This window comes from Emydura macquarii, unplaced genomic scaffold (assembly GCF_026122565.2).
Source record: "Emydura macquarii macquarii isolate MOO-44397 ecotype Brisbane River unplaced genomic scaffold, CSIRO-AGI_Emac_v2 contig_2897, whole genome shotgun sequence".
NCBI lineage: Eukaryota > Metazoa > Chordata > Testudines > Chelidae > Emydura > Emydura macquarii.
The window spans coordinates 45040822-45066079 of record NW_027133034.1 but is presented as its reverse complement, the minus strand read 5'-3'; the positions used below and the strand labels follow the sequence as shown (position 1 = coordinate 45066079).

General features: G+C 40.4%; 1 protein-coding gene across 4 annotated transcripts in view; it reads right to left on the bottom strand.

Moving 5' to 3' along the window:
• The window catches only part of SSBP2 (single stranded DNA binding protein 2), a 272413-nt gene that overhangs the window by 13474 nt on the left and 233681 nt on the right, over nt 1-25258 (bottom strand). For all 4 annotated transcript variants that reach the window (XM_067568988.1, XM_067568989.1, XM_067568990.1 and 1 more), the window contains 4 exons: nt 16627-16681; nt 13562-13632; nt 12127-12205; nt 8163-8191 (listed from right to left, as the gene is read on the bottom strand). In XM_067568988.1, the coding sequence (XP_067425089.1) occupies nt 8163-8191; nt 12127-12205; nt 13562-13632; nt 16627-16681 (234 nt within the window). The remainder of the gene's footprint in view (nt 1-8162; nt 8192-12126; nt 12206-13561; nt 13633-16626; nt 16682-25258) is intronic.

The window sequence follows — 25258 nt, the reverse complement described above, 5'->3', positions numbered from 1 at the left end:
TATTATTATTAATGAACACTGATTTCTCATGTGTGAAAATAACTGGTTGAAAAATAAAGAAATTGTAACAAAATATAACTGTACAGTGCTTGAGTGCAGTACGTTACTTTCCTTTCTAAATTAACTGCACTGATTGCCAGATATCAGATGGCATGAATATGCCTATATGTGGATAGCCACACATTCAGATAAAAACACATTCATGTCTATGATTCAAAACACTTATAAGACCTTTCAAATAATGCTATGCTCAGTGGGTTTGACTCTGATTTAAATAAATGCAGAAGGGGTAAAATTCACTTGTTGGAGAAGGGTCACTGTCAGGCACTACATCACAGAAGACCTGTAGTGCCCTTTTTGGGTGGGGATGGTAGCCTCCACATCAACTGTGCAGAAAGGCTCTGAAGTGGCTGAAGATATGTTGGTGTGCAGGTTGGGGGGAGGAATTACTGATCCCTGCTTACATGGGTCCAAAGACAAGAAAAAAACCCATATGGGACAGAGATACAGCATGTGGGACAGAGGTCCACCCTGTGGCTATGAAGGGGTGCAGAGAGGTTGAGGGAATGGATTCTATCCACCCCCAACCACTAGGCTCCTATTTACACAGGCTTTGTGGGGGGAAGGAGATGTGAGTTTTATGTATAAACATTTATTATAGTAATCACTGTTCTTCCTTTTCCATATTTAACCAAAAATTTAAATGCAAAAAAATCTGTCAATGCAATATTATTGTTGAGATTTTACATATACAAATGCCAGAGGCTCAAAGTTTGGATAATCACAACAAACCTAAGGCAGTCATCTTTCATATAACACAACTTGCATGGATTGATAGAATTAACACCATATAAAGTGTAGTACAAAATACTACATTTGCTCAAGGGGACCAAGTTACAATTGCTGTGAGAATCATAACTGAATTTGTCATCTATTGTGCATGTTAAATCTCAGCTATATTAACATCTGTTTAGGCCTGGTCTAGACTGTGAAGGTAGGTCATCGGACTGTGTCTTCCGTTGACCACATAATGTATGCATCTTCACTGGCTGGTCAGTTCCATTGACTTAAATCACGGGAAAATTCGATGTAATAGAACCACCTCCACAAGTGGCATAGTGCTGAAATCAAATTGTTTGGGTCGAATGAGCGGCAGTGTAGGCAGAGTGCAGCGTAATTTGAAGTAATTGGCCTCCGTGAGTTATCCCACAATGCTCTGCTGTGACTGGTCTGCACGTTCGCCATCTGCTGCACTGCAGCCATGTACACAGGAAACAGTTCAAGTCCTGGGAAATTCTGAATTCCCATTTCCTGTTTTGTCAGTGTGGAGAGAGCTTGCCAGCAGAACTGATCCTGGTGACTGCACGCCCCCATATGTGCTCCAGCCTGGAGTCAACCTGAGGTCTTGGATCTCATCGGTCTGTGGGGTGAAGAGTCTGTTCTGGCTCAGCTCTGAGCCAGCAAAAGGAATTTAGATATTTACAAAAAGATATTGCGCGGCATGTTGGAAAAGGGGCACAGGAGGGACGCGCAGCAGTGCTGCGTTAAAATCAAAGAACTGAGGCAGGCATATCAGAAAACTCAAGAGGCAAACAGTCATTCTGGCTCGTCACCAAAGACATGCTGCTTTTATGAGGAGCTGCATGCGATTCTCGGTGGTAACCCCATCATTGTATCGCCACATAGCATAGATACCTCAGCGGACACCAGGATGAATATGGAGGACTCTGTGGATGAGGAGGAGGAGCAGGAGGTAAACGGGGGCCAGACGACTAGGGAATCCATTCCTCCTGACAGCCAGGAGCTGTTTTTAACCCCAGAACATCCCAGTCGGATGCAGGACACCATGAGCAACCTAGATGCCAAGGAAGGCATATCTGGTGCGTATGTACTGCAAATCTCATTTCTGTGGTTATCTCCTCAGACCTGTTTCTTGTCATAGCAGAAAAAAAAAGTGTGTTGGTGAGGATGAGCTTCCTCCTTGTTAATTTGCCTAAGCAAGGGGTTTCCCCTGGAAAAGAATGTTTATGTGCACAGGGATGTTACAAGAATCCTCTCTGGATATCTCCAGGAAACTTTCATTTTGGTATTCTGTGATCCTTTGCAGAAGGTTTCTGGGGAGAGCAGCCTTATTTCTTCCACCGCAATAGGACACTTTCCCCCACCACTCTCTTATTAATTGTGCAGGCAACATCGCGGAACACAACATAGCAGCATAAGGGCCAGGCCTGTATCCAGATGCTTGCAGTAAATCCTCCCTTTCTGCCTGTTACCCTCAGGAGACTGATATCACTCATGGTCACCTAGGGAAGATGGTGCAAATTTGCAGTACACGATCCATACAATCGTTTTTTTTTCCTCTGCCATGGTAGGTTTTCTGGAGTACGTAAACTGCAAGTTACAAGATAGCACGTGACTGTGATAGGTCTGAGGGGTCGCAAGATGGGTGCCCACCAATGGTTTTGCCCAGGGGAATTTCACCCCTCACACACACACCCTCTGTAATGCCTTTTCAAAAACCAATATTTGGTAGGGTCGGGGAGAGGGGGAGGTGCAATAATCCTGCTGATTAGGGAACTATGGACTTATGCAGCATTCACTATGTAAGCCCATTACTTACCATGGCTGGAACAGCACTATGACCCCTGAAATAAGTAGAGATTAGTATGCGGGTCTGCCATTCCCTTGGGAATATAAAGAGGAGTTATTTTTACATTGTAACATTGCTTTTGTCCAGGAGGCCAGCTAACAATGGATACCTTGTGCTTTGCTTGCCTTTCAGTGGACAGCGTGGCCTTCAGCTCAGCATCTAATACTCCCGCTGTCCGCCTGTCATAGATTAGAAGGTGGAAAAAAAACCTCAGGATGACATGTTCATTGAGATAATGAATGCCTCTGCAGCTGCTGACACAGAGCTAAGAGCCTGGAGGGTTTCATTATCGCAGATTTCATTATCACAGTGGACATGGAGAACAGGAAGGTGGCCCAAGAACGTGAGCATGCAACGCAGGATAAGATGCTGCACATAATGAAGGATCAGTTGGACATAATGAGGTGTTTGGTTGAGCTTCAAGAAAAGCAGCAGCAGGAGAAACTCCTTCTGCAGCCCCTGCAAAACTCTCCATTCATGCAGTCTTTCCTAGTCCCCATCCCCAAGCGATCTAGGAGGTGGTTGAGCAGGGTGCAGTATGTGCTCCACTCAATGCCAAGTGAAGAGAGCAGAAAGAGGCGCCAGCCTCTTTAAGAAATGGGACTGTGTTGTTTGCTGTTTGCATGTTGAAACTTTGCTCTGTGTCCCCTCACAGCCCCATTACAATGCATGCATAGTGTTGAAATAACTTCCTTTCCCTCCACTATAAACGACCAACAATAAACATTTACTGCTTTAAAGATCATTACTCCTTCTTTATTGAGACTGTGGGGATTAGCGCTGTGAGTGGGGGGATAGCACAGTGCTGTAGTGCTGGGGAATGGGAAGGGAAGACAGAACACAGATTTTTCAGAAACATTAGGTTTCACTGCAAAACTGATTTTTCAAGGCTTCCCTGAGGCACAGTGCTCCATGGTTGGCTCTCAGCATTGCACTGATGTCTGGCTGCTCAAAATTGGCAGCCTGCCTATCTGCCTCCACGACCCAACCCAACGGGAACTTCTCCCCCTTTGTCTCACAGACATTATGGAGCACACAGCATGCACAGATAACTGCTGGGATGTTTTTTTCACTGAGGTCTAGCCTAGTGAGTAAACTGCGCCAGTGTGCCTTTAAACGTCCAAATGCACAAATGCAAACGTCCAAATGCTGAGCCTATTATTGAACCTCTCCTTCTCGCTGTCCAGGTGCCCGGTGTACGGCTTCATCAGCCAGGGGAACAATGGGTACACAGGGTCTCCAAGGATCACTATTGGCATTTCAACATTGCCAATATTTATTTTTTGGTCAGGGAAGAAAGTCCCTGCTTGCTTCTTTTTGAACAGAGCTGAATTCCTAAAGATGCACGCGTCATGCACCTTTCCAGACCACCCCACATTGATGTTGATGAAGCATCCCTTTTAATCCATGAGGGCCTGCCATTGAGAAGTATCCCTTTCAATTAATGTACTCTGTGGCTAGGTGGTCCGGTGCTAATATAGGGATATGCGTGCCATCTATCACCCCTTCTAAGTTTGGGAACCCTATTGCAGAAAACCCATCCACTATGTTCTGAACGTTTCCCAAAGTCACTACTCTTCTTAGCAGAAGTCTGTTAATGGCCAGTAAACTTGTATTACAGCAGCTCCCACGGTGGATTTACCAACTCCAAATTGATTTCCAACTGACCGGTAGCAGTCTGGCATTGCTAGCTTCCACAGAGTGATGGCCACCCGCTTCTTCACTGTCAGAGCCAGTCTCAAGTGAGTGTTCATGCATTTCAGGGTTGAGGACAGCTCTGCACAGAGTTCAAAGAAAGTGGCCTTTCACATACGAAAGTTCTGCAGCCAATGATCATCATCCTACAACTTCATAACAATGCGATCCCATCAGTCACTGCATGTTTCCCAGGACCAGAAGCGGCGCTCCACCAACTGCAGATGCTGCGTGACAGCCAGCAGGAAATGGGAATTGTTTTGTTGTATGGTTTGTAGCAGGTGCTTTGAGTAACATCACAATTTTCAGCACTGCAGCTACTGTCTCACCCTTGAAAATAGTGCAGGATAAGATGCGAAGTGTTTGTGATGCTCACAATGGTAATGCAGAGCTGAGCAGGCTCCATGCCTCTCCAGCAATGGGGTGAGCATGGCAGAGACAGGGTTAACAAAAATAGCACAAAAAAAACATTAGTCTGTTTGTCTGGGACAAGAAGGGAGGGGGAGGGAAGACATTGCATCATGGGAGGACAACAACCTTCCCAAAAGCCTCTGTGGCTAGTTGCACTGTGGGTAGCTACCCACAGTGCACTGCTTTGATTGTCCATTCAAACGCAGCTAGTGGGGATGCAATCCCCCGATGCAATGAGCGTGGTGTGATCACGCTCCTGTGACTTCTAAAATTAGGCAGGTGAAAGTCAATTTAAAATAAAATGACTTCACTCTGCAGTGTAGACATACTCTTAATACAAAGATTTTTTTTAAAAGCTTGTTTAAAATCAGAACATATTCTTCTATTAAAATAAACACACAGAAACGTCATTTCATGACACCTAAGGTTGAATCAGGACATACGCCCACTAACCCAGAAGCCAAAAAGCATGGGAATAACAAGTTAAGGAAAAGTTTTCTGCATTCTTTGCCACTCTCCTATCACCTACAGAAATATTGATAACATACTCCAACACTCCATAAGGCTTTCACTTCTGCCTCCATAGAGACACTGAAAAGAAATATGTATCCAACTTCATCAAACTCAAATTCTGGTTCAAAACCTTAACGATGGCTCAAATGCTTTTGTATAAAAAAATCACACAACTAACTGTCCCACATTCAATACATTTAGGAAGCTATTCGGCCTTTGCTAAGGTTGCTGTTAAATGTTTGCCCCCCAACTCTCATGGAGCCAGAATTTTACCCTGAGTAGCTGTGTAAGGTCAAATATGGCTGGTTCACCTTGGCACGTTAAAAATTATGACACAAAAATCACCTAGGTATAAATGATACTGTATTTATCAACACATGAAGAGCAGCGTATGATGCAAACCACAGATATCAGAGTGCTTTATTTTTTTTTGCAAAAGATGACCGAAAAATGTTGAGACAACCCAGAAAAAAATGTAAAAAATGATCATTTTGCTACTTACTATTCTTTCTGTATCAAACCAATTTTCATCAAACAACCAAGTAAAATTAAATTAGTTTTCAAAATTTACTTTCTGTGTTTGGGTTTTTTCCATTTTATTTATTCAAATGTAGGTTTTAAATTTCTGAATCATCTTTAACTGTGGAGTCATAACAAGTGACTCCATAATATATAAGCTGCTGTAGTGTTAGGTATAAATAGTTAAAAAGCAGGTAAACACTTGTAAAATTTATTTTATGAGATGTTTCAGCACTTGTGTTTGTTCTTAGAGATCTACCGCTTTATTTTATCTTTCTGTTTTTCCCTGTTTGTTCTTAGAGATCTACCCCTTTATTTTATTTTTCTGTTTTTCCCTGCTGAACTTTGCAATTCTGCAGGCACTATTATATGCGTGCTCCAAAGATTCAAATTCCTGATGCAACTGCTTTCATAACAACTCTTGCTAGGCTGCTTTGACGACCAGTATGGGGCCTAGCGCAGCTGCACAAGCAAAGCCTCCAAAGCAAGTTTTTCTTTGATGACTGCACAAATTCCATTGATAATGCAAGAAGCTTTGGTTATTAGTGCTTATCTTATATGCCCAATTTCAGTTTTCATTTTTTCTGCCTCACTCCACCTCATAAACTCTTAATATTTTGCCAGTCAACTATGATCTTTTCTGCAAACTAGCGTAATGAACTACTTTGATGTAAAATGCATTCTAGCAAGTCTGGGCTAATTTTCTAAACCTCATGCACCAGATGATCAGCACCACTAAGATGTCTTTGTATTCCATTCAGGTCTTGTGGTGAGCAGAACTCAGCTGGACTTGAGGAACTAGCAACACATGCAAAAATGTGTGCAACTGCACATTTAATTTTCACAAACCATGTCTGTGATTGCATCTGTAATATGGAAACTTGCTTGTCTCAGTGACATTTAAGTTAAAATTTTTACCAGAAATTTAACCTAATTTTGCATCATACTTTAAATTCCATGGAAGTGAGTTCAAGTCATAAATTGGCCCAAACTCACTCAAAAGGTTTGTGAACAAAAGTGAATCTTTCATTGAACCAACTCAGGGTTTTGAGTTTGTACTGAAATCAGGTGAGTTATGCATACTTTCAGGTTTCACTGCAAAAACTTTTCACATGGCTCAGGACCTATTGGACAGATATCAAAGGTTGCTGCATCATCTTCTGTTGCACTGCTATAAGGAGAATCTAGAATTTTCATGACAGAATAATGACACTGTATCTTGAAAACATATCTTAAAACTAGGGTGACCAGATGTCCCGATTTTACAGGGACAGTCCCGATATTCAGGGCTTTTTGTTAGATGGGTGCCTATTACCTCCCTACCCCATCCCAATTTTTCACACTTACTATCTGGTCACCCTACTTAAAACTATATTTAGTGAGCTCAAAATCTCAATCTAAAACATGTAGGTTCTCTCAAAAGAACCTCATTTTATTCTTTTGGGAGATGGCTGAGAATTTCATTCTAGCATTTCAAATGAATAAAAACAAGTCATAAAATTTGGAATGAAACAATCCTTTAATTAATTTCTATCTTTATAGATCAAAAGCACAAAAGTGCAGATGAGTCATTTCACTGAAGTTTATTAATTAGTTTTTAATCAGTTATATCTGTGCATAAAGACGCGGCACAGAATATTTTATATGAGCCTAATTCTAATTCCTTCACTCACCCTGAGTAATCTCATAGATTCCTCATTTAAATCAATTCTTAAATTAATAATCTCAGAGTTAGCAAATTTTTACAGAAAATATTGTGTGTTCAAATTACAGTATTATTTTTGTAGAAGCTAACCACTAAAGATTGAACATTCATATTTCAGATACCGTTAAACAGTTGCAATACTCAAAATACAGTTACTTCCGTCATTACATTTGAATTTAGTTTTTAGGGAACTGGCGTGGTGATTAAGGATATTAGCATTGTCTTATAAAGGTGAGAAAAGCTATGATACAATGCATAAAAATTATATCCTTATGATATTTTTCCAAATTTATCTCTTCCCACATTTAAATAGGTTTGATTATTAGAACTGTATTCATTTGTCTTACCAATATGTAACAATGTAACATAATTAATTAGGTTATGACTTAGTTATACATTAATCACATACAGTAATGATCATTATTATGTTCAGGGAAATATATAAATGAATCTGTTTAATAGTCCCTATTGATCATAAAGATTACTTTTAATCTTCCCACTAATGCTCATTCTGCCCCTGGAATTCCCAAAAGAGTTGACAAGCCCATAATACACATTTAATTTGCAATCAGAAACATAAAAAAAAGTTTTAACAACCAAAATTAAAAGTGATATTTAAATACAATAAAACATAATGCTAAAATGAAATATATTTTATTACATACTCACTTTGGAAATACTGTCCATGTCTCCTGAACCTTAAATGAAAATAAATAAATAATCATTCAGATTAGTTTTGAACCGCATTCTCTAAGAGTTTATCATTATCTACGCTTTGAAAAGCGAGCATAACAGCAATGAGCCAACATATAATTAGTTATGTTTGAGTTCTTCCCTTTCCATCAGTCTCTCTCAGGAAAATTCTTCAGTCATTATAGTATTCTGTTAGGTTCTTCACCTACTGAACCTTTCTTGCATGGTCGTGTTTGCGGTTTGGGTGGTAAGATACTTCCTCTTTGCCCCGGGTAAGAGCCAAAGACAAGCATAATTCCTGTGCTCAGGGGGAAGGCAGCCACTGCTTTCTTTGTGTGGTACGAGGGGAATACCTCACTGCAAAGTGGTAGGGAGGAGGATGCGCTAAGCACTGGACTCTACAGTGTTCTGCATTGGCATTTTTTAGTATGGGGCAGCCTGTACACTTACACACTGGGAAGCTCAAGGAGCTTCCTCGGAAATGCAGCTCTACATTGCTCCTTTCCTATGGCAGCGCCTAAGCAGCAGTTTAGCAGCCCAATATTAACTGTTGTAACTAGAGGAAACTGTAAACACATCTATAGACAGTTAACACTCCTGATGGAAAAAATAACTACCATTTTTATTGCACTCTAGCCATTCAGGAGTCTCTAAAAGAACTACTGTTGTATATTTTAGAAAATTATAGTAGAAAATCTGTCATACTGAATTTGTTAAATATGTATGCAATCATGTTTACTGACAAAAATAACTATTATATGCTTAGTACACATAAAGTTCTTCCACAACTACTTCAGTTGTAATTAATCTTATAGCTGAAAAGTTATTGTCAAGCTACAATATATTACAGCAAAAGTTAGAGATGAAATTCAAAAAAGAGTTTTTAATAGACTTGGAAATAATGTGCATTATTTTCAATTAAGCCACTTTACCAAAAAAAAAAAGAAAAGAAAAGAAAAAAATATATATATATGTACGGTCTGCTGCAAAATCACAAGGTAGTCTTATTCAAAGTAATCTAGGAAGTTCAGAGACATGTTCTGCAGATAAAGACTGTTGGGAATTTGTTACATTCTGTTGAATTTTAATTCCTCGGGATCTGCCTGCTAAGAGACATTTTGGTGCACTCTTTCCTCATCTTAAAAACCATTTTTCTTTCCCACTCTCCTCCTCATTCTCATTCTTCTATGCATATTGTCTCACAATCTTCAGTTTCTGGTCTAGATTCAGGCCTGAGCTATGCTAACTTCTTCTGTCATAACCTAAGTGCAGGGCAAAAAGTCTGCGAGGAGGGGTCACAGGTTGATGCACTGCAAATTTTGTATAACTCTACAAGGCTTGTAACTTCCCCGGATATTGCTACTCTTCAGAGATCATAATCTACACAGGGTCCGCAGCTCTTCCTACCTTACCATGACCTGAACAGCTTTGGAGCTTTGTAGGTTTTCCATGTCCCCAGCCTGCAATGCCCTGCAATCTACACTGTTCCCATTTCTTTTTCACTTCTTACACTGCATAGCTTTTATAGTGCATTCATTGGACCATACAGATATTATAATGACATTTTCTATACATAAAAATGTCACGTCTGTAATGTCTGGTGTAATTTTGCAGGAGAGTCCACATTTGGGGAGAAAGAAAAAAACATTTCAAACATTTCTGTGGCAGGCTGATGAAAAATGGAAGCTGTTTGAAGTTGTTCATGAGAATGGGATATTAAAAGTAATGCTTGGGAGGATGGATGAATGGATAGAGTGCAAGTGAGACAGTTAAAACTGCATGATCAATATAATTTATCATTTGGTTTCACAATTTAGTACTTCTTCTTCTTTTCCTTTATGCTGCTTTTCCTGGTGAGGGTTGCAGTGGCAGCTTGGAGAGTAGGGAGGACCAAACCTCCTTTTCTTCCACGACAGGTTCCAGCTTCTCCTAAGGGATTCCCAGGCCAACCAGGAAATATAATCCTGTGTGTCCTGGGTCGGCCTCGAGGCCTCTTCCCAGTGGGACATGCCTGGTATAATTCCAAAGGAAGCCTACCATGGGGCATCCTTATCAAGTGTTCAAACCTCTGGTCTCAGCTGACTCCTTTGATCTGGAGGAGTAATGGTTCTACTCCGAGACTCCTGGATAGCTGAGCCCCTCGCCCAAGCTCGGAGAGTCAGCCCAACCACCCTGCAGAGAAACCTCATTTCCGCCCATTTAACCCGCAATCTTGTCCTTTCAGTCATTACCCAAAGTTCGTGACCATAGGTGAGGATGGGGACATAGATTGGCCTGTAAACTGAGAGCTTCATCTGAAAACTTAGCTCCTACTTCACCACCACAGATCAGTAGAGTGCCCGCATCACTGCTGCCGCCACACTTATCCGCTGGTTAATCTCACACTCCCGCTTACCATCAATCGTGAACAAGACCCCATGATACTTGAACTCTTCCACCAAGGGCAGCTGCTCCCCCTTCACCTGGAGAGAAGACTTCACTTTCCTCCAGGAAAGAACCATGACCTCTGATTTGGAGATGCTGATTCTCATCCCAACCACTTCACACTCGGTAGTGAAGCATTCGAGTGCGCATCAGAGATCACAAGCAAGAAGGACAAGAAGAAGAAGCAGCAAGAAGGACAACATCATCTGCAAACAGCTGTAATGCTACCTCCAAGTCCTCATACCAGATACACTCTCCAACATGGCTGCACCTTGATATCCTGTCCATGAAGATCACAAACAGGAATGGGGACAGGACACATCGTTGGTGGAGTCCAACGCCCACCTTGAATGAACGCGACTTAATGTCAAGAATGCGGACACAACTCTCACTCCAGGAATAGAGGAAACAGAGGGTCTGGATAGCACACAGCAACGGCACCAGCACCTCATAGTCCCGCAGCACTTCCCACAGGACATCTCGGGGAACATGGTCATAAGCCTTCTCCAGGTCTACAAAACAAAGGTACAAAGCAAACTCCCATGACCTCTTGAGTATCTGCAAGAGAGCAAAGAGCTGGTCCATTGTTCCATGTCCGGGACGGAAACCGCATTGTTCCTCCTGAATCCGAGGCTCAACTAATGGGTGTAGCCTCTTCTCCAACACACTGGCATAGGCTTTGCCAGGGAGGCTGAGAAATGTGATCCCCCTGTAGTTGGAACACACCCTCTGGTCTCCTTTCTTAAAGAACGGACCACCACCCTGGTTTGCCATTCCCAAGGAACTGCACCCGCCTTCCATGCAACTTTGAAGAGGCGCATTGACCACAACACCGCAACTTTGTCCAGTGATTTCAACATCTCTGGGTGAACCTGATCCACCCCTGCTGTCTTACTGCTGCAAAGGCACTTTACCACCACAGCAATTCATCAATAGAAATAGATCTGATCCCACTGGGGTTTTCCGGCACTGCCTCATGAAAGGAGGGCAAGTCTACTGGGTTGAGGAGTTCTTCAAAGTGCTCCTTCCAACTCTCAACAATCTTCTCAATCATGGTCAGTGTTTCACCACCCTTGCTGAGTACAGCCTGGGCAACATCCCACCGATCCCTCCTAAGGCAACAATATTTTGTGGTATATATCTATATGATATATAAATATACAAATATGGAAGCACCTGCATCACTTTGTAGTAAAGACATCTTCTGATTACTGACATTTTTGTGGGGGATTGGGGAAATACAGAGGAGGAGAAAACCTTTTGTCATCTTCCACGTTAGTTTAATTCAAAATTACATTCTGTTAATATACAATATTTATAACAGACACCTTATTAGACCAGATACATGAGATTAAGAAAAGCATCTTTGAACTGCTGACTGATGTTGATACAGTATTTCTGATTTTCAAATGATTTTTATATACAGTTGCCCACACAATTTAGAGCTGTGGTTATTGTGGTATTAGTCACAAAAAACAGTTCTAAAATCAGTATTCACTGGATTTATTATCCTTACCTAAAGATCCATTCATATGATGTGATTCCATTCCAGCCAATCCACCCATAGGTCCATCTGACCCCGGGCCCATTGGAAACTGTAAAAGGATCATGATAATATATTAAAAATTGATATGAATGCATGGCTATATTACAGATACTCTAATAAAAACACAGTAATAAAATAGAAAAATAGAAATGGAGAAACTGAAATGTACAGTCTATCTCTGTGTGATGACCCCCCCCCCCCCCCCCCCCCCAATTTACCTCAATTACTGTGTTCTGCACTCATTTCTGGAGAATTTATCTCTGTGCAGAGAGCTAGCTTGTGGCCTATGCACCACTTATGTTGTACTTAAGTTCTATGGTTGGGACTTTCAAAGGTGTTCAGTGCTGACTAAAAACTGCTCCTGTTGAAGTGAATGGGAGTTTTACTATTGACTTCAATGAGAGCATATTTAGGCTAGCACAGACCATTTTTGGAAATCCCACTCTATCTGTGCTGAGCATCACAGCAGACTACAGAGCATTACCACTAAAATAATAAGTTCTGCCAGTTCAGCATTTGGATTTCAGAGTTTATCATTAAACTTGGGTCTTCAAATTGAAAATACAGATATTTATGACACTTCTAGGTAAACATGCTATGAATTTCAATAAATGCACTACCATTTACCCATTACTTAAGTTCTTGTGGCCTTTTTTCAAATGGATCTCTAACTACATGGTCTGCATGCATAAATGACATCTACATTTGAGGGCAAATATAAGGGTTAGAAAAAGAAGAATCTAAAAATCCAAGTTTTCATCAGTTCCAGAACTGCTGGATGTTTTGCTTAACATAATCAGTGGTGTCATTGTTTATATTTAATGGTTGTCATTAGGCCTATATCTAACACTCCACTTAGATGAACAAGGCAGATCTTGCCCTTCATGAATATATTGATTTTATACACCTGTAGAATTGGTAAGACATCATTGATTGGGTCACATTCAAAAGTTTTTCACACATTATTCAGAGGTAGAAATATATTTTTTTGTAATGAAAGTTTAAATTCTGTACAAACTAATGGAAGCTGCCAGACAAGTGCTGAAAGGATGTACTACTGTAGACCATATCAGCATAATCCAGAATGACAAATTTACTCATCTACCTAGCAGATTTATATGTACTGCTTAAAGTTTTTACAAGCACAAATTTCAAGGTATTTTCTTTTTAGAAAAATTAGTGCTATAGGACTGTTGTGAATATACCACATGATTGATTTGAAATATTTCAGAGACATTAAAAATGCAGATAAATGTAAGTTTTGACGGTGGGAAGCAAGTGATGTGTATCCACTCAAACTGGGGAAGATAAACATGATTAAGATAAGATGGAGGTCTGGTGATTCAGTACATGAATCAAACAGAGCTGCACAATACAGAAAAATACATAATAGGTTCATATTTACATTGGGTCTGTTGGGTCCAGGTGGTACTGCATTCATTAAAGTGTACATGTTGTCTCCAGAGTTGGTTGAATCTGAAACAAATATTATTTAAATTACCAAGATGAGATTTGAAATAAAACTGTTCACCTACTACAATTTCTCATCATTTTGTTAATATTTCTTCTATATCAGAGCAACTGTCATACAGTGGCAATATACTGGAAGATTTCATTGCATTTCTATTCTTAGCCAAATGGCAGAGCTATAGAAAGAAATAATTGAAATGTTCTCTAAATGGCTGCTGTGACTACTTCTAAGCTGAGTTTATGCATTATTGTTAATATGTCTATAAATCATCAAAAATTTGTAACTACTTTGTTCCTAAAACACTTTTTCTTGTTGTTCCAAAAAAACTCCACATTAGTTTACCAACTTTCTGCAGTCCCTGTGAAAGGAGAATTTCTTACTTATTAAATACTTTTATGCTCTGGTTTCCACCAGTGCCAATCAACACAGAACCTCCTTATGCAGATTTCAGGTTAGAAGCAGTCAATGAAAAGCTCTCATTTTCATGCGTATCAGCCAGCTAAACTCTGTCTCCTTCTCTCTCCCCAAATCTTGAAAACTTCCAAAGCTAAAATCTAGACTTTAACTAACAAGTTAATATAATACATCCTACAGAACTATTTGACTGAGCTAAGGGTTGAGTAGAAGCCAGGGACCAGAAAATAATTAGTAGGAAAGAAATTCTTGGTTTTGAGCCCTGGTTTGCCACTGTGGTTAGCATTCCTCAGAGACATTTTGCAGAGAGGAGAAGGCAAAAAAGGTCTGTAAACAGAGAGACAACATAGAGAGAACATTTTCCCAAGAAAATTGTAGTTGAGAACATTTGGTCAGGGATGTCCATCCAACAAAAACAATTAGTTGGTATGGGAATAACCTCAGGAAAGTCTCCATGAATCACCAAGTGACAAACATATCTGCAAAAGGACACATCCAACAATGAAATGACATCACATCTATTCTAGAAAGAGTAGAGAGACAGCCAAGTAGCTGCGTTCCATAATTCCTCCACAAAATCTCCCCTCTGCCCTAGAGACAATGTAAAAAGGACTCAATGAGCTTTGAGCTTAACAGAGCACAGATAGTTCACCACTTTGCAGTTAAATCCACTTTTCCAAGACAAAGCGGGAGTAATGGGAGACCCTGAGTACGTCCTTTGAAACAGAATTACCTCTACTTAAATTGAAAAGTGAGAGGAGGAAAAGCACATGCCTGAATGAAGTGCCTTGGAATAGGGAATGCATCCTGGGCTAATGCTAGAAAGTTGGATACCTGCTCCAAGGTATTAAAATCAAGCCCAATGTATATTTCCTTCAAGTGCCTCATTAATTTGGTACAACTTTTTAAGCATTAACTAACACTGGTGAGATAATAAACCCATTATATGCATGGAATATCACTAAGAAGATTCTAGTGTATTATCTCCGTCTGTCACAAGAGAGGAACTAGACCCAAGCATTCAGACTGGCATAAAATTTCTCTCGCTAGATAGATAGATATAGATAGATGGGAAATTTTTTTATTTGGCTTATGCTGTCATTGAAAAACAAGTTTTTCAAACACCAGATCCTTCTGAAAACAGACAACATGGCTCTCCTCAAGGAATCACGGCTCCATTTTCTGTTAGTTATTGTATGAAACACATACCAGAGGTTTGGCCATTGGGACCCTAACAGTCGGAGGGTTTTGTTTTCAGAAATTAGTTCCGTTGGTAGCTTTCCTGGTGGCTGTTACCTGAATATTTTTATTCTGTGGAATATGAAGCACCACAGCTTCTCTTTCTTCCATCAAAACATAAGCAACAATTCCTTAAGGGAAGACTTGCTCATTGTCCACATTGTCCACTTAAATATACCATTGGCAATTTACTGCTGTGTTGACTGTTTTTAGAAATACATGCTATCTGAGCGGCTTGTTTTCACATTAGGAGAGATTTGAACATTTAACTGCCAGGACACATTAGTCATCTTCTTAAGTAATTAACAGGAGAGAAGTCCTCCTTTTTTTTCTATCACAGGTTGTGTTTTTAAAGTTCTAGCCAACATTTAATGAGGTTTTTCCATCAGTATAGGGAAACTTCAATGAAAGGGTCTGGAAGCTCTGCTTCTGGCTCTTAAAAAGGACTTCCCTATCCTTTGTGCAAGTAATGATGGCAGCGAGGTAGGAATATGTGGGTCTGAAGACGTAAGGTGTCACGGAGATGGAAAGGTCACTAGAAATGGAGATCAATGACCTCTTGGTCAATGAAAGGAGGATGAGAAGGAGATGTTGGTCAAAGGTGCTTCTTAGGAGTGGAAGATTCTCAGAAGAAGTCCGATTGATCTAATGAAGATCGATTAAGTCAGGACAACGGATCAGAAGCAAACACTTCCTGCTTATCAGATCCCTGATGCTATCCATGGTAGCAGAGGAAGTCTTGTGTGTGTCCACCCTCCACAATCTCTTTGGATTATTCCCTCATGTCAGGAACTTTGCAGATCTTTGATGCAGGGAAACACTTGTCACTCTTCTTAGTGCAGAGCTAGCTGGCTAAGCTGAAGCTATGGAACACTCCTTTAAACTCCCACTTGATGCATCCCCCTGCAGGATACTCTTGGGCAGTCTCACAGGATACATAAAATGTGCTGGCAAATAAGCTCTGAACAACCCTAGCAGAAACAATGCACATTCTGTTTTCTCTCTCTTTTTCCTTGTTTTGCTAATGGAGACCAGAAAAAATGGTCTTGAGAGCCCTGGAAGGAGCCAGTAAATTCAAATTACCAACCATTCTGCCTCTCTTCAGCAAATCAGGAGGAAGACTGAGGAGGGAAGGTGGGAGGAAGGAAAGTGCAAAAGTGAGAGCTTTTCATTGGCTGTTGCTTGTTGAAATATATATAAGGATATATAATATAATATATATCCATTGGTCTGCACAGGTAAGCAAATGAGTACAGGAAGAACTGGAATAAAGAATCTGTATATTACTTACTCCCCGCAGAATGTTATTTATATTGTCTTTAAATTTTCTGATTAGATTTGGATACCTGCTGGACTAGGCATGATGGGCGTTCCCGGTGGCCCTCCACCCCCTGGAGGACCCTAAAAAGGGTAGAAAATATTCAGTTAATATAAAAGGAAAATATTATAGTACAGACTGAAGATAATCCAAGTGACAAAAGCATATCATAAAGGTTGTGAGTTGCTTTAGTGAAAAGGAACACATTTCCAAAGAACAAAATGAAGATGTACTCCATCAGATATTTTCTCGTAAACCAGTGAATTTACTCAAGAGCAGACTAAAGCTAGTGCCATGGATCTGCAGGCTCAAGCCCTGAATCCCAATATGTGTAGATCCATGGATCCAGAGAGATCCACTGCTCAAGAACTTTGGGTTCTGCTACTGTCTGCCTGTACTGCAGTACAGAAGGGATGCTTCGTTCAGGGTCCAGGGCTGTTAATATATAGCTGATTCTCTGAACCTATCTCTACTATAGTCAATTTTCCAGCTGGCATTGCTCTCTCCTCACTGACTGTGATGCAGCAGGTTGATAACTGTAGTGTCAACACTGGCAGAATTAGTTGCTGCCTGCTTGTCACACAGTACAGGGATCATATGGGAGGAGAAGAGGCACTCAGTAGAAAGCAGGCCACTAGAAAGAAGTCTCTCTCTGTGGGATGCATGGCTGAAACTTTGGTGGATCCAGGCCCTGATAAGCTTACTCCACTTCATAAAATATCACAAATTCTTTTTTTCATATTTGTACACATATAACTCAGGATAAATTACTGGAGGTTAATGACAAAGTCAGTACAATGACAAAATCAGCACAAGACCAGCTCGGAATCTGAGTACAGATCTGCAGATTTATCGCTATATCACTAAAGATAAAAGAGAATGGGAGCTCAACTAGTTAGTATTTGTTAAATCCATGAAAAAATAAGAAATGTCTATTTTCTTTTTTTCTGGTAATTTTCTGTATTTCTGTGTTGCAATTTTTTCTATGAAAACAAACCATTTATACAAACTGCACTGGATATTAAGCAAGCTGTTCTTTTTGTTTTCTTTTAAAAATTATTCCTATTATTTTGTTCTAAACCACTTAATTCTTTGGTATCATCAGCACCATAATTTCTTGTCTACCACATTTGCAGCTACGGTAATATTTTGAAGTAACATGAAAAGCTGACTGGTTACAGTTTTGATTCAAATATTCTAATATGCAATACAAATCAATCCTGAAATTTTCCATAATAAAAAATGCTATAAATTGCTAGCACAAGAAGGCAGTTTTCATTGTTGCATGTCTGTATTAATTTTTAAAAATAGCTTGCCATCAAACAGAATGAGTTTGTTTCAATATTCTTTCTATTCACTTCATGTCATGCAGCATATTGAGTTTTCAAATTTCGATTGTTTCTGTTTGCTTGAAGGGCCATTACTGAGATTTGCTATTATATGCAATACATTTTTGGAAGGATGGGGGGAAGCTTTGGAATTAGAACAATTGAAAAATGTCTTTGTGTGTTCTACAAAATACACCATTTACTGGCTCTGAAGTAGCAGCAATGCATTAATGAACACTATTTCTGAGCTGATGCTATAATCAAAGTCACTAATGCTGCATTACTCATTGCTACCCCTGCCACTGAGCTGGTACAAATGAAATACTTGAGATATTTGTGACTGCAAGTTAATGAGTAAACTTAACTTGCTGTTGACAATTTAATGAGTACATTTAAAAAATAACTTTAATCTAAACACAAATCTATTACTCAGTAACAATATGTCACTATATACCACCAACCTACATACACCTCCGTCCTCTTAAATGACTGGCAAAGTAATATACCAGCTACCAGCCTCCATCTTGCACTTCTTCCTCTGTGGCGTATTGAACAAGACCATGGAGTGCTTCTTGTGTCTACTAACAAGGCTTGCTCTACAGATGTCATATATTCATAGAGTTTAAAACCAGAAGGGACCATTAGATCATCTAATCCAACCTCCTGTGTATCAAGAGGCCCATTCAGTTTCTCCCAATTAGCCCTGGGTAGATTAACTGATTCCAAGGCAAAAAGCAACCATTGTGATCATATACTCCAGGGGTTTCCAAACTGTGGTGTGCGTATCACCAGTGATACACAGGCCACTTCCCAATGGTACGCTGCCCGACACTCTATTTGCCATGGTATCTTAAGCAGAGCATCGGCAGCAGAACTTTGGGCTAAGCTGCTGCTGACACTCCACTTAAGCTACCTTGGCAACTGGAACATCGGGCAACTTAGTTCCTCAGCCAGTCAGTTCTTGAACTTCCAGCTACATGACCAATATTGGTACTCCAGGTGGTGGCTTTCTATGTTCGTGGTATGCAACGTGGTAGAGTTTGGGAACTGCTGATCTAGTCTGATCTCCTATATGAAGAAGGCCCTAAAATTTTCCCAAAATATTTCTTATAGCACAACTTTTAGAAAAACATCCAATCTTGATTTAAAAATTGACATTGATGGAGAACTGACCACGACCCTTGGTAGTTTGTTCCAATGGTTAATCACCTTCATTATTAAAAATGTGTTCCTATTTTTTAATATGAATTTGTCTTATTTCAGCTTCCAGCCACTGCTACTTTTTATGCCTTTCTCTGCTAGATTAAAGAGCCCTTTAGTACCCATTATTTTCTCCCATGAAGGTACTTTGTAATTAAGTCACCTCTCAATCTTCTTTTTGATGAACTAAACAGACTGAACTCATTAAGTCTCTCACTGTAAGGAATTTTCTCCAGCCCTCAAATAATTGTTGTGGCTTTTCTGTGCACTCTCTCCAATTTTTCAACATCCTTTAAAAAAGTTAAAATATACAAACTGTCAAGAAAAAATTTTGGGCATTAGAATGAGAGTTTATTCACCTTGTGCAGTAACTGTAGTTCTTCATGATGTGTGTCCCTATGGGTGCTTCATTTCAGATGGCTTGTGTCCTCTGTGCCTTTGATCAAAGATTATCAGTAGCAGTGCCCAGTCAGCCCACACATGTGCCTTACAATCCTCGTGCCCCACTTTGACAATATATAGGGTTGCCTCGATGAACTGTCCTCAGTTCCTTCCCTACTGCAAAGTCCCACCAGGGCAACTCTGAAGCAGAGGGGAAGGAGGGTGGTTAGTGGAACACCCACAGGGACACACGTCTTAAAGAACTCCAGTTACTGCATACGGTGAGTAACCTTTCTTTCTTTTTCAAGTAGTATCCCTATGAGTGCTCCATTTCAGGTGACTCCCAAGCAATATCCTAACAGGGTGATGGGAGCTTTGGAGGAGACTCCAATATTGAAGACAGAACTGCACTACCAACTGCCACATCTGACCTAGAGGCATGAACCAAAGCATAGTTCTTGGAAAAAATATGTGCCAAAGCCCTGGTTGCAGTTGTGTAAATGTCAGCAACTGAAACATCCTTGAGTAATGCCACAGATGTAGACTGCAACAGTACCAATGCTGCTTCTGTCTCCTCCACCTGCACCTGTATCCAGACAGGGAACCTAACCATGGATGCCTCTACCCAGATCCTGGTATGGAGCTGCAGAGACTGTGACCTTCATTTCCCACTCTCAGAAAGCCAAGCTGGAGGGATCGTCCAGTGTGAAAGGTGTCTACTGATGGAACCTCTCAGGAAGCAGATGGGAGAGCTACAGGAGGAGATGGCTAGGTTGAGGAACATCCATGCACATGAGGAATTCATTGAGAGTATTCATATGGAGACATCTAAGGCTGAGGAAGCTATCCAGCTTGAGAGGACTGCTGACACACCACCGGGGGAGGAGGATATGAATCTGTCACAGGGAGAACCCTGGCTGCTGGTTATTTCTCGCAGCAGGCAATGCTCCACCTGTACTCCCAACCTGAAGAACCGTTATGCTGCCTTGTCATGAGCAATGAGGAATCCCCCCCAAAGGTGGAGGAGGAGAAGTTCTGTATCACCAAGGCTGGGAGGATTGCAGCCATCATTACCAGGAGGAAACGTAGGGTAGTAGTGGTTGGTGACTCTCTTCTGAGGGGGAAGGAGACACCCATCTGTTGGCCTTACATGGCATCCTGGGATGTATTCTGCTGCCAGGGGCTCGTATCCAAGATGCTATGGAGGGACTGTCAAGGATCATCCATCCCTCTAACTACTACCCCATTCTGCTCATCCATGTAGGCACTAATGATATTGCTAAATATGACCCTGAGCAGATCAGAAGTGACTACTGGGTTCTGGAAGTACGGGTGAAGGAGCTTGGGGCACAGGTAGTGTTCTCTTCAATCCTTCTGCCCCAGGGTAGAGGCCCATGCAGAGACAGATGCATCCTGGAGGTGAATGCCTGACTGTGAAGATAGAGATGCCAGGAGGGCTTCAGCTTTCTTGACCATGGGATGTTGTTTCAGGAAGACAGACTGCTAAGAAGAGATGGAGACAACCTATCAAGAAAGGGGATAAGCATATCTGGATACAGACTGGTTGACATAGTGAGGAGGGCTTTAAACAAGGTTCACATGTGAGCAGGAGACAAAATCCCACAGCTAACTCCAAATTATGGAGACCTGGCAGAAGTGTTGGAATCTAGTGACAACATGGGCCATTACAGCAGGGATGAGAGAGAGAGACAAGAGAGAGCATGGGGGGAATCAAATCAGTATCTTAGTTGTCTGTAGATTAATGCGAAAAATATGGGGAATAAGCAGGAAGAACTAAAATCCAAGTTAATAAACACAACTATGACACAGCTGGCATCACAGAGACTTGGTGTGATAATACACGTCTGGAATATTGGTATAGAAGGCTACAGCTTGCTCAGAAAGGACAAGCAGGGAAAAAAAGGAGGAAGTATTGCCTTACGTATAAAAAAATATATACACTTGGACTGAGGTTGAGATATAAAAAGGAGACCGACTTGTTGAAAGTCTCTGGGTAAGGATAAAAGGGGTAAAAAAAAGGTTGATGTCATGATAGGGGTCTACTACAGACCAGCTAAACAGGAAGAAGAGGTGGATGAGGCTTTTTTTAAACTAACAAAATCATCCAAAGCACAGGACTTTCTGGTGATAGAGGACTTTAAGTACCCAGACATTTACTGGGAAAATAACATTGCAGGGCATAGATTATCCAAAAAGTATTTGCACTGTATTAGACACCATTTTTTATTTCAGAAGATGGAGAAAGCTACTAGGGGAGAGGCTGTTCTAGATTTGATTTTGACAAATAAGGAGGAACTGGTTGAGAATTTGAAAGAGGAAGAAAGCGTGGGTGATCATGAAATGATAGAGTTCATGGTTCTAAGGAATAGTAGGAGGTAAAACAGCACAATAAAGATAATGGATTTCAAGAAGGCAGATCTTAGCAAACTCAGGCAGCTGGTAGGTAAGATCCCATGGGAAGGAAGTCTAAGGAGAAAAACAGTTCAAGAAAGATGGCAGTTTTCCAAAGAAACATTATTAAGGGCACAAAAGCAAACTATCCCTCTGTATCAAAAAGATAGGAAGTATGGCAAGAGACCACAGGGAAGTAACCAGATCTTCAATGATCTGTAACTCAAAAAAAGAGTCCTATGAAAAGTGGAAACTAGGTCAAATTACAAAGGACGAGTATAAACCAAAAATACAAGTATGTAGGGACAAAATTAGAAAGGCCAAGGCTCAAAACAAGAATCAACTAGCTAGAGATATTAAGGTTAACAAGAAAATATTCTACAAATATATTAGAAGGAAAAGGAAGACCAAGGACAGAGTAGGCCCATTACTCAATGAGGCGAGAAACCTTTAACAGAAAATGTGGAAATGGCAGAAGTGCTAAATGACTTTTTTGTTTCAGTTTTCACCACAACTTTTAGTAGCAATTGGACAACTATCACAGTGAATGCCAGTGAAAATAAGGTAGGATCAGAGGCTAAAATAGGGAAAGAACAAGTTAAAAATTAGTTAGACAAGTTAGATGTCTTCAAGTCACCTGAGTCTGATGAAATACATCCTGGAATATTCAAGGAGCTGACTAAGGAGATATCTGAGCCATCAGAGATTATCTTTGAAAACTCATGGAAGACAGGAAAGATTCCAGAGGACTGGAAAAGGGCAAATATAGTGCCAATCTATAAAAAGAGGAATAAGGACAGTCCAGGAAATTACAGACCAGTCAGTACTTCAGTACCTGGAAATATAATGGAACAAATAATTAAACAATCAATTTGCAAACACCTAGATGATAATAAGGTGATAAGTAACAGTTAGCATGGATTTGTCAAGAACCAATCATGTCAAACCAACCTAATAGCTTTCTTTGACAGGGTAACAAGCATTGTGGGGTAGTTGTGGTATATCTTGTGTGGTAACAAGCCTTGTGGGGTAGTTGCTTTTGATATTGTCTCACATGACCTTCTCATAAAAAAACTAGCGAAATACAATCTAGATGCAGCTACTATAAGGTGGGAGCATAACTGGTTCAAAAACTATTCCCAGAGAGTAGTTATCAGTGGTTCATAGTCAAGCTGGAAAGGCATATCAAAGGAGGTTCCACAGGGATCAGTTCTGGGTCTGATTCTGCTCTATATCTTCAACATTGATTTAGATAATGGCACAGAGAGTTCATTTACAAAGTTTGTGGACTATACCAAGCTGGAAGGGGTGCAAGTGCTTTGGAGGATAGGATTAAAGTTCAGAATGATCTGGACAACTGGAGAAATGGTCTGAAGTAAATAGTATGAAATTTAGTAAGGACAAATGCAAAGTACTCTACTTAGGAAGGAACAATCAGTTGCGCACATACAAAATGGGAAATGACTGCCTAGGAAGGAGTACTGTGGAAAGGGATTTGGGGGTCATAGTGGATCACAAGCTGAATATGAGTCAACAGTGTAACACTGTTGCAAAAAACCCAAACATCATTCTGTATTAGCAGGAGTGTTGTAAACAAGACGCAAAAAGTAATTCTGCTCTACTGATTAGGCCTCAGCTGGAGTATTGTGTCCAGTTCTGGGCATCACATTTCAGGAAAGATGTGGATAAATTGGAGAAAGTCTAGAGAAAAGCAACAAAAATGATTAAAGATCTAGAAAACATGACCTATAAAGGAAGATTGAAAAAACTGGGTTTGTTTAGTCTGGAGGAGAGAAGACTGAGGGGGAACCTGATAACAGTTTTCAAGTACATAAATGGTTTACAAAGAGGAGGGAGAAAAACTGTTTTCAATAACCTCTGAGGATAGGACAAGAAGCAATGGGCTTAAATTGCAACAAGAGTGGGTTAGGTTGGACATTAGAAAAAACTTCCTAACTATCAGCATAGGTAAGCATGTAATAAATTGCGTAGGGAGGGTGTGGAATATCTGTCATTGGAGATTTTTGAGCAGGTTAGAGAAAAAATTGTCAGGAGTGGTTTAGATAATACTTAGTCCTGTCTTGAGTGCAGAGGACTGGATTAGAAGATATCTCAAGGTCCCTTCCAGTCCTATGATTCTAAGGTAAAATGGGCTAACATGCTAGAAGGTGGTTAGATGTTAGAAAAGCCATAAAATGAAATAATACATCCAGAGATTCACCTGGAGAAACTTTGGGTGTAGATTATGGAACTTTCAGATCTGTCCTCCATCAAAACAAGCAGTCTGTGAGACTTTAAAAATGGTTTGATTCAGTCTAGATAAAAGATCTAACACCCTTCTGATATCTAAGGGATGGAAAGTAGTTTCCTGTCTGAAGTGATGTGGTTTTGAAGGGGAAAATGGTAAATTAATGGTCTGGTTAAGATGAAACTTTGGCTTAGAATTTGGGATATGGCCATATTGAAACTTTTTCCTTGAAAAATACTGTAAAGGGAAAGACCTGCTGTTAAAAGTCCCCAGTTCTCCCACTCTCCATGTGGAAGTGATGCCCTCCAAGAAAGATGTTCATGGAGAGGTGGAATAGCAAACATGTAACATGGTTCAAAGGGTGTGTCATAAGACCATTCAGAATAAGGTTTAAATCCCATTCTCTAACCTCTGGATAAAGAGTCATCAGATCTTTAAGAAATCTTAAGGTTACGGGGCAAGCAAAAATAAAGAAATCACTCATGAGTGAAAAGCTGTTATAGTCACCAAGTGAAACTTGGTTGAACTCATAGTGAGCCCCAATCTTTTTAATTCTAACAGGTATTCCAGAATGGTGGAAAAAGACTAGATCGGAGGCACTTGTCGACAGATACACTATAGGTGAAATCTTTTCCATTTCTGAAGGTAAGTATTTATAGCAGATGTTTTTCTGCTATGTAACAAAACCTGTTATACTTCTGTTGAGCGGGGAGTCTCTAACCCCAAGAACCATCTAGGACCCATGCTTGAAGTCACAGAACTTACAAATTGGGATGAAGTGTCCAACCAGCATCCTGAGACAAAAAAGTGGGCGATCGAGAGGAAGTCTCAGCAGTGGACAAGACATGAACTGAATCAGGAAAGGATACCAAACTTGTCTCAGCCAGGTTTGTGCAGTCAAAATGATCTTGGACTTGTCCTGCTTGACTTTGTTGAGAACTTTCAGTATCAATGGTATTGGTAAGAAAGCATAAAGAAGACATCTCCCAGAGACTGAGGATTGGGTCTTGCCCACAACAAAACTTCTTGCACTTTAGTTTGGCGGCAGTGGCAAAAAAATTCCACATCTGGAAATCCCCAGGTTAGAATTA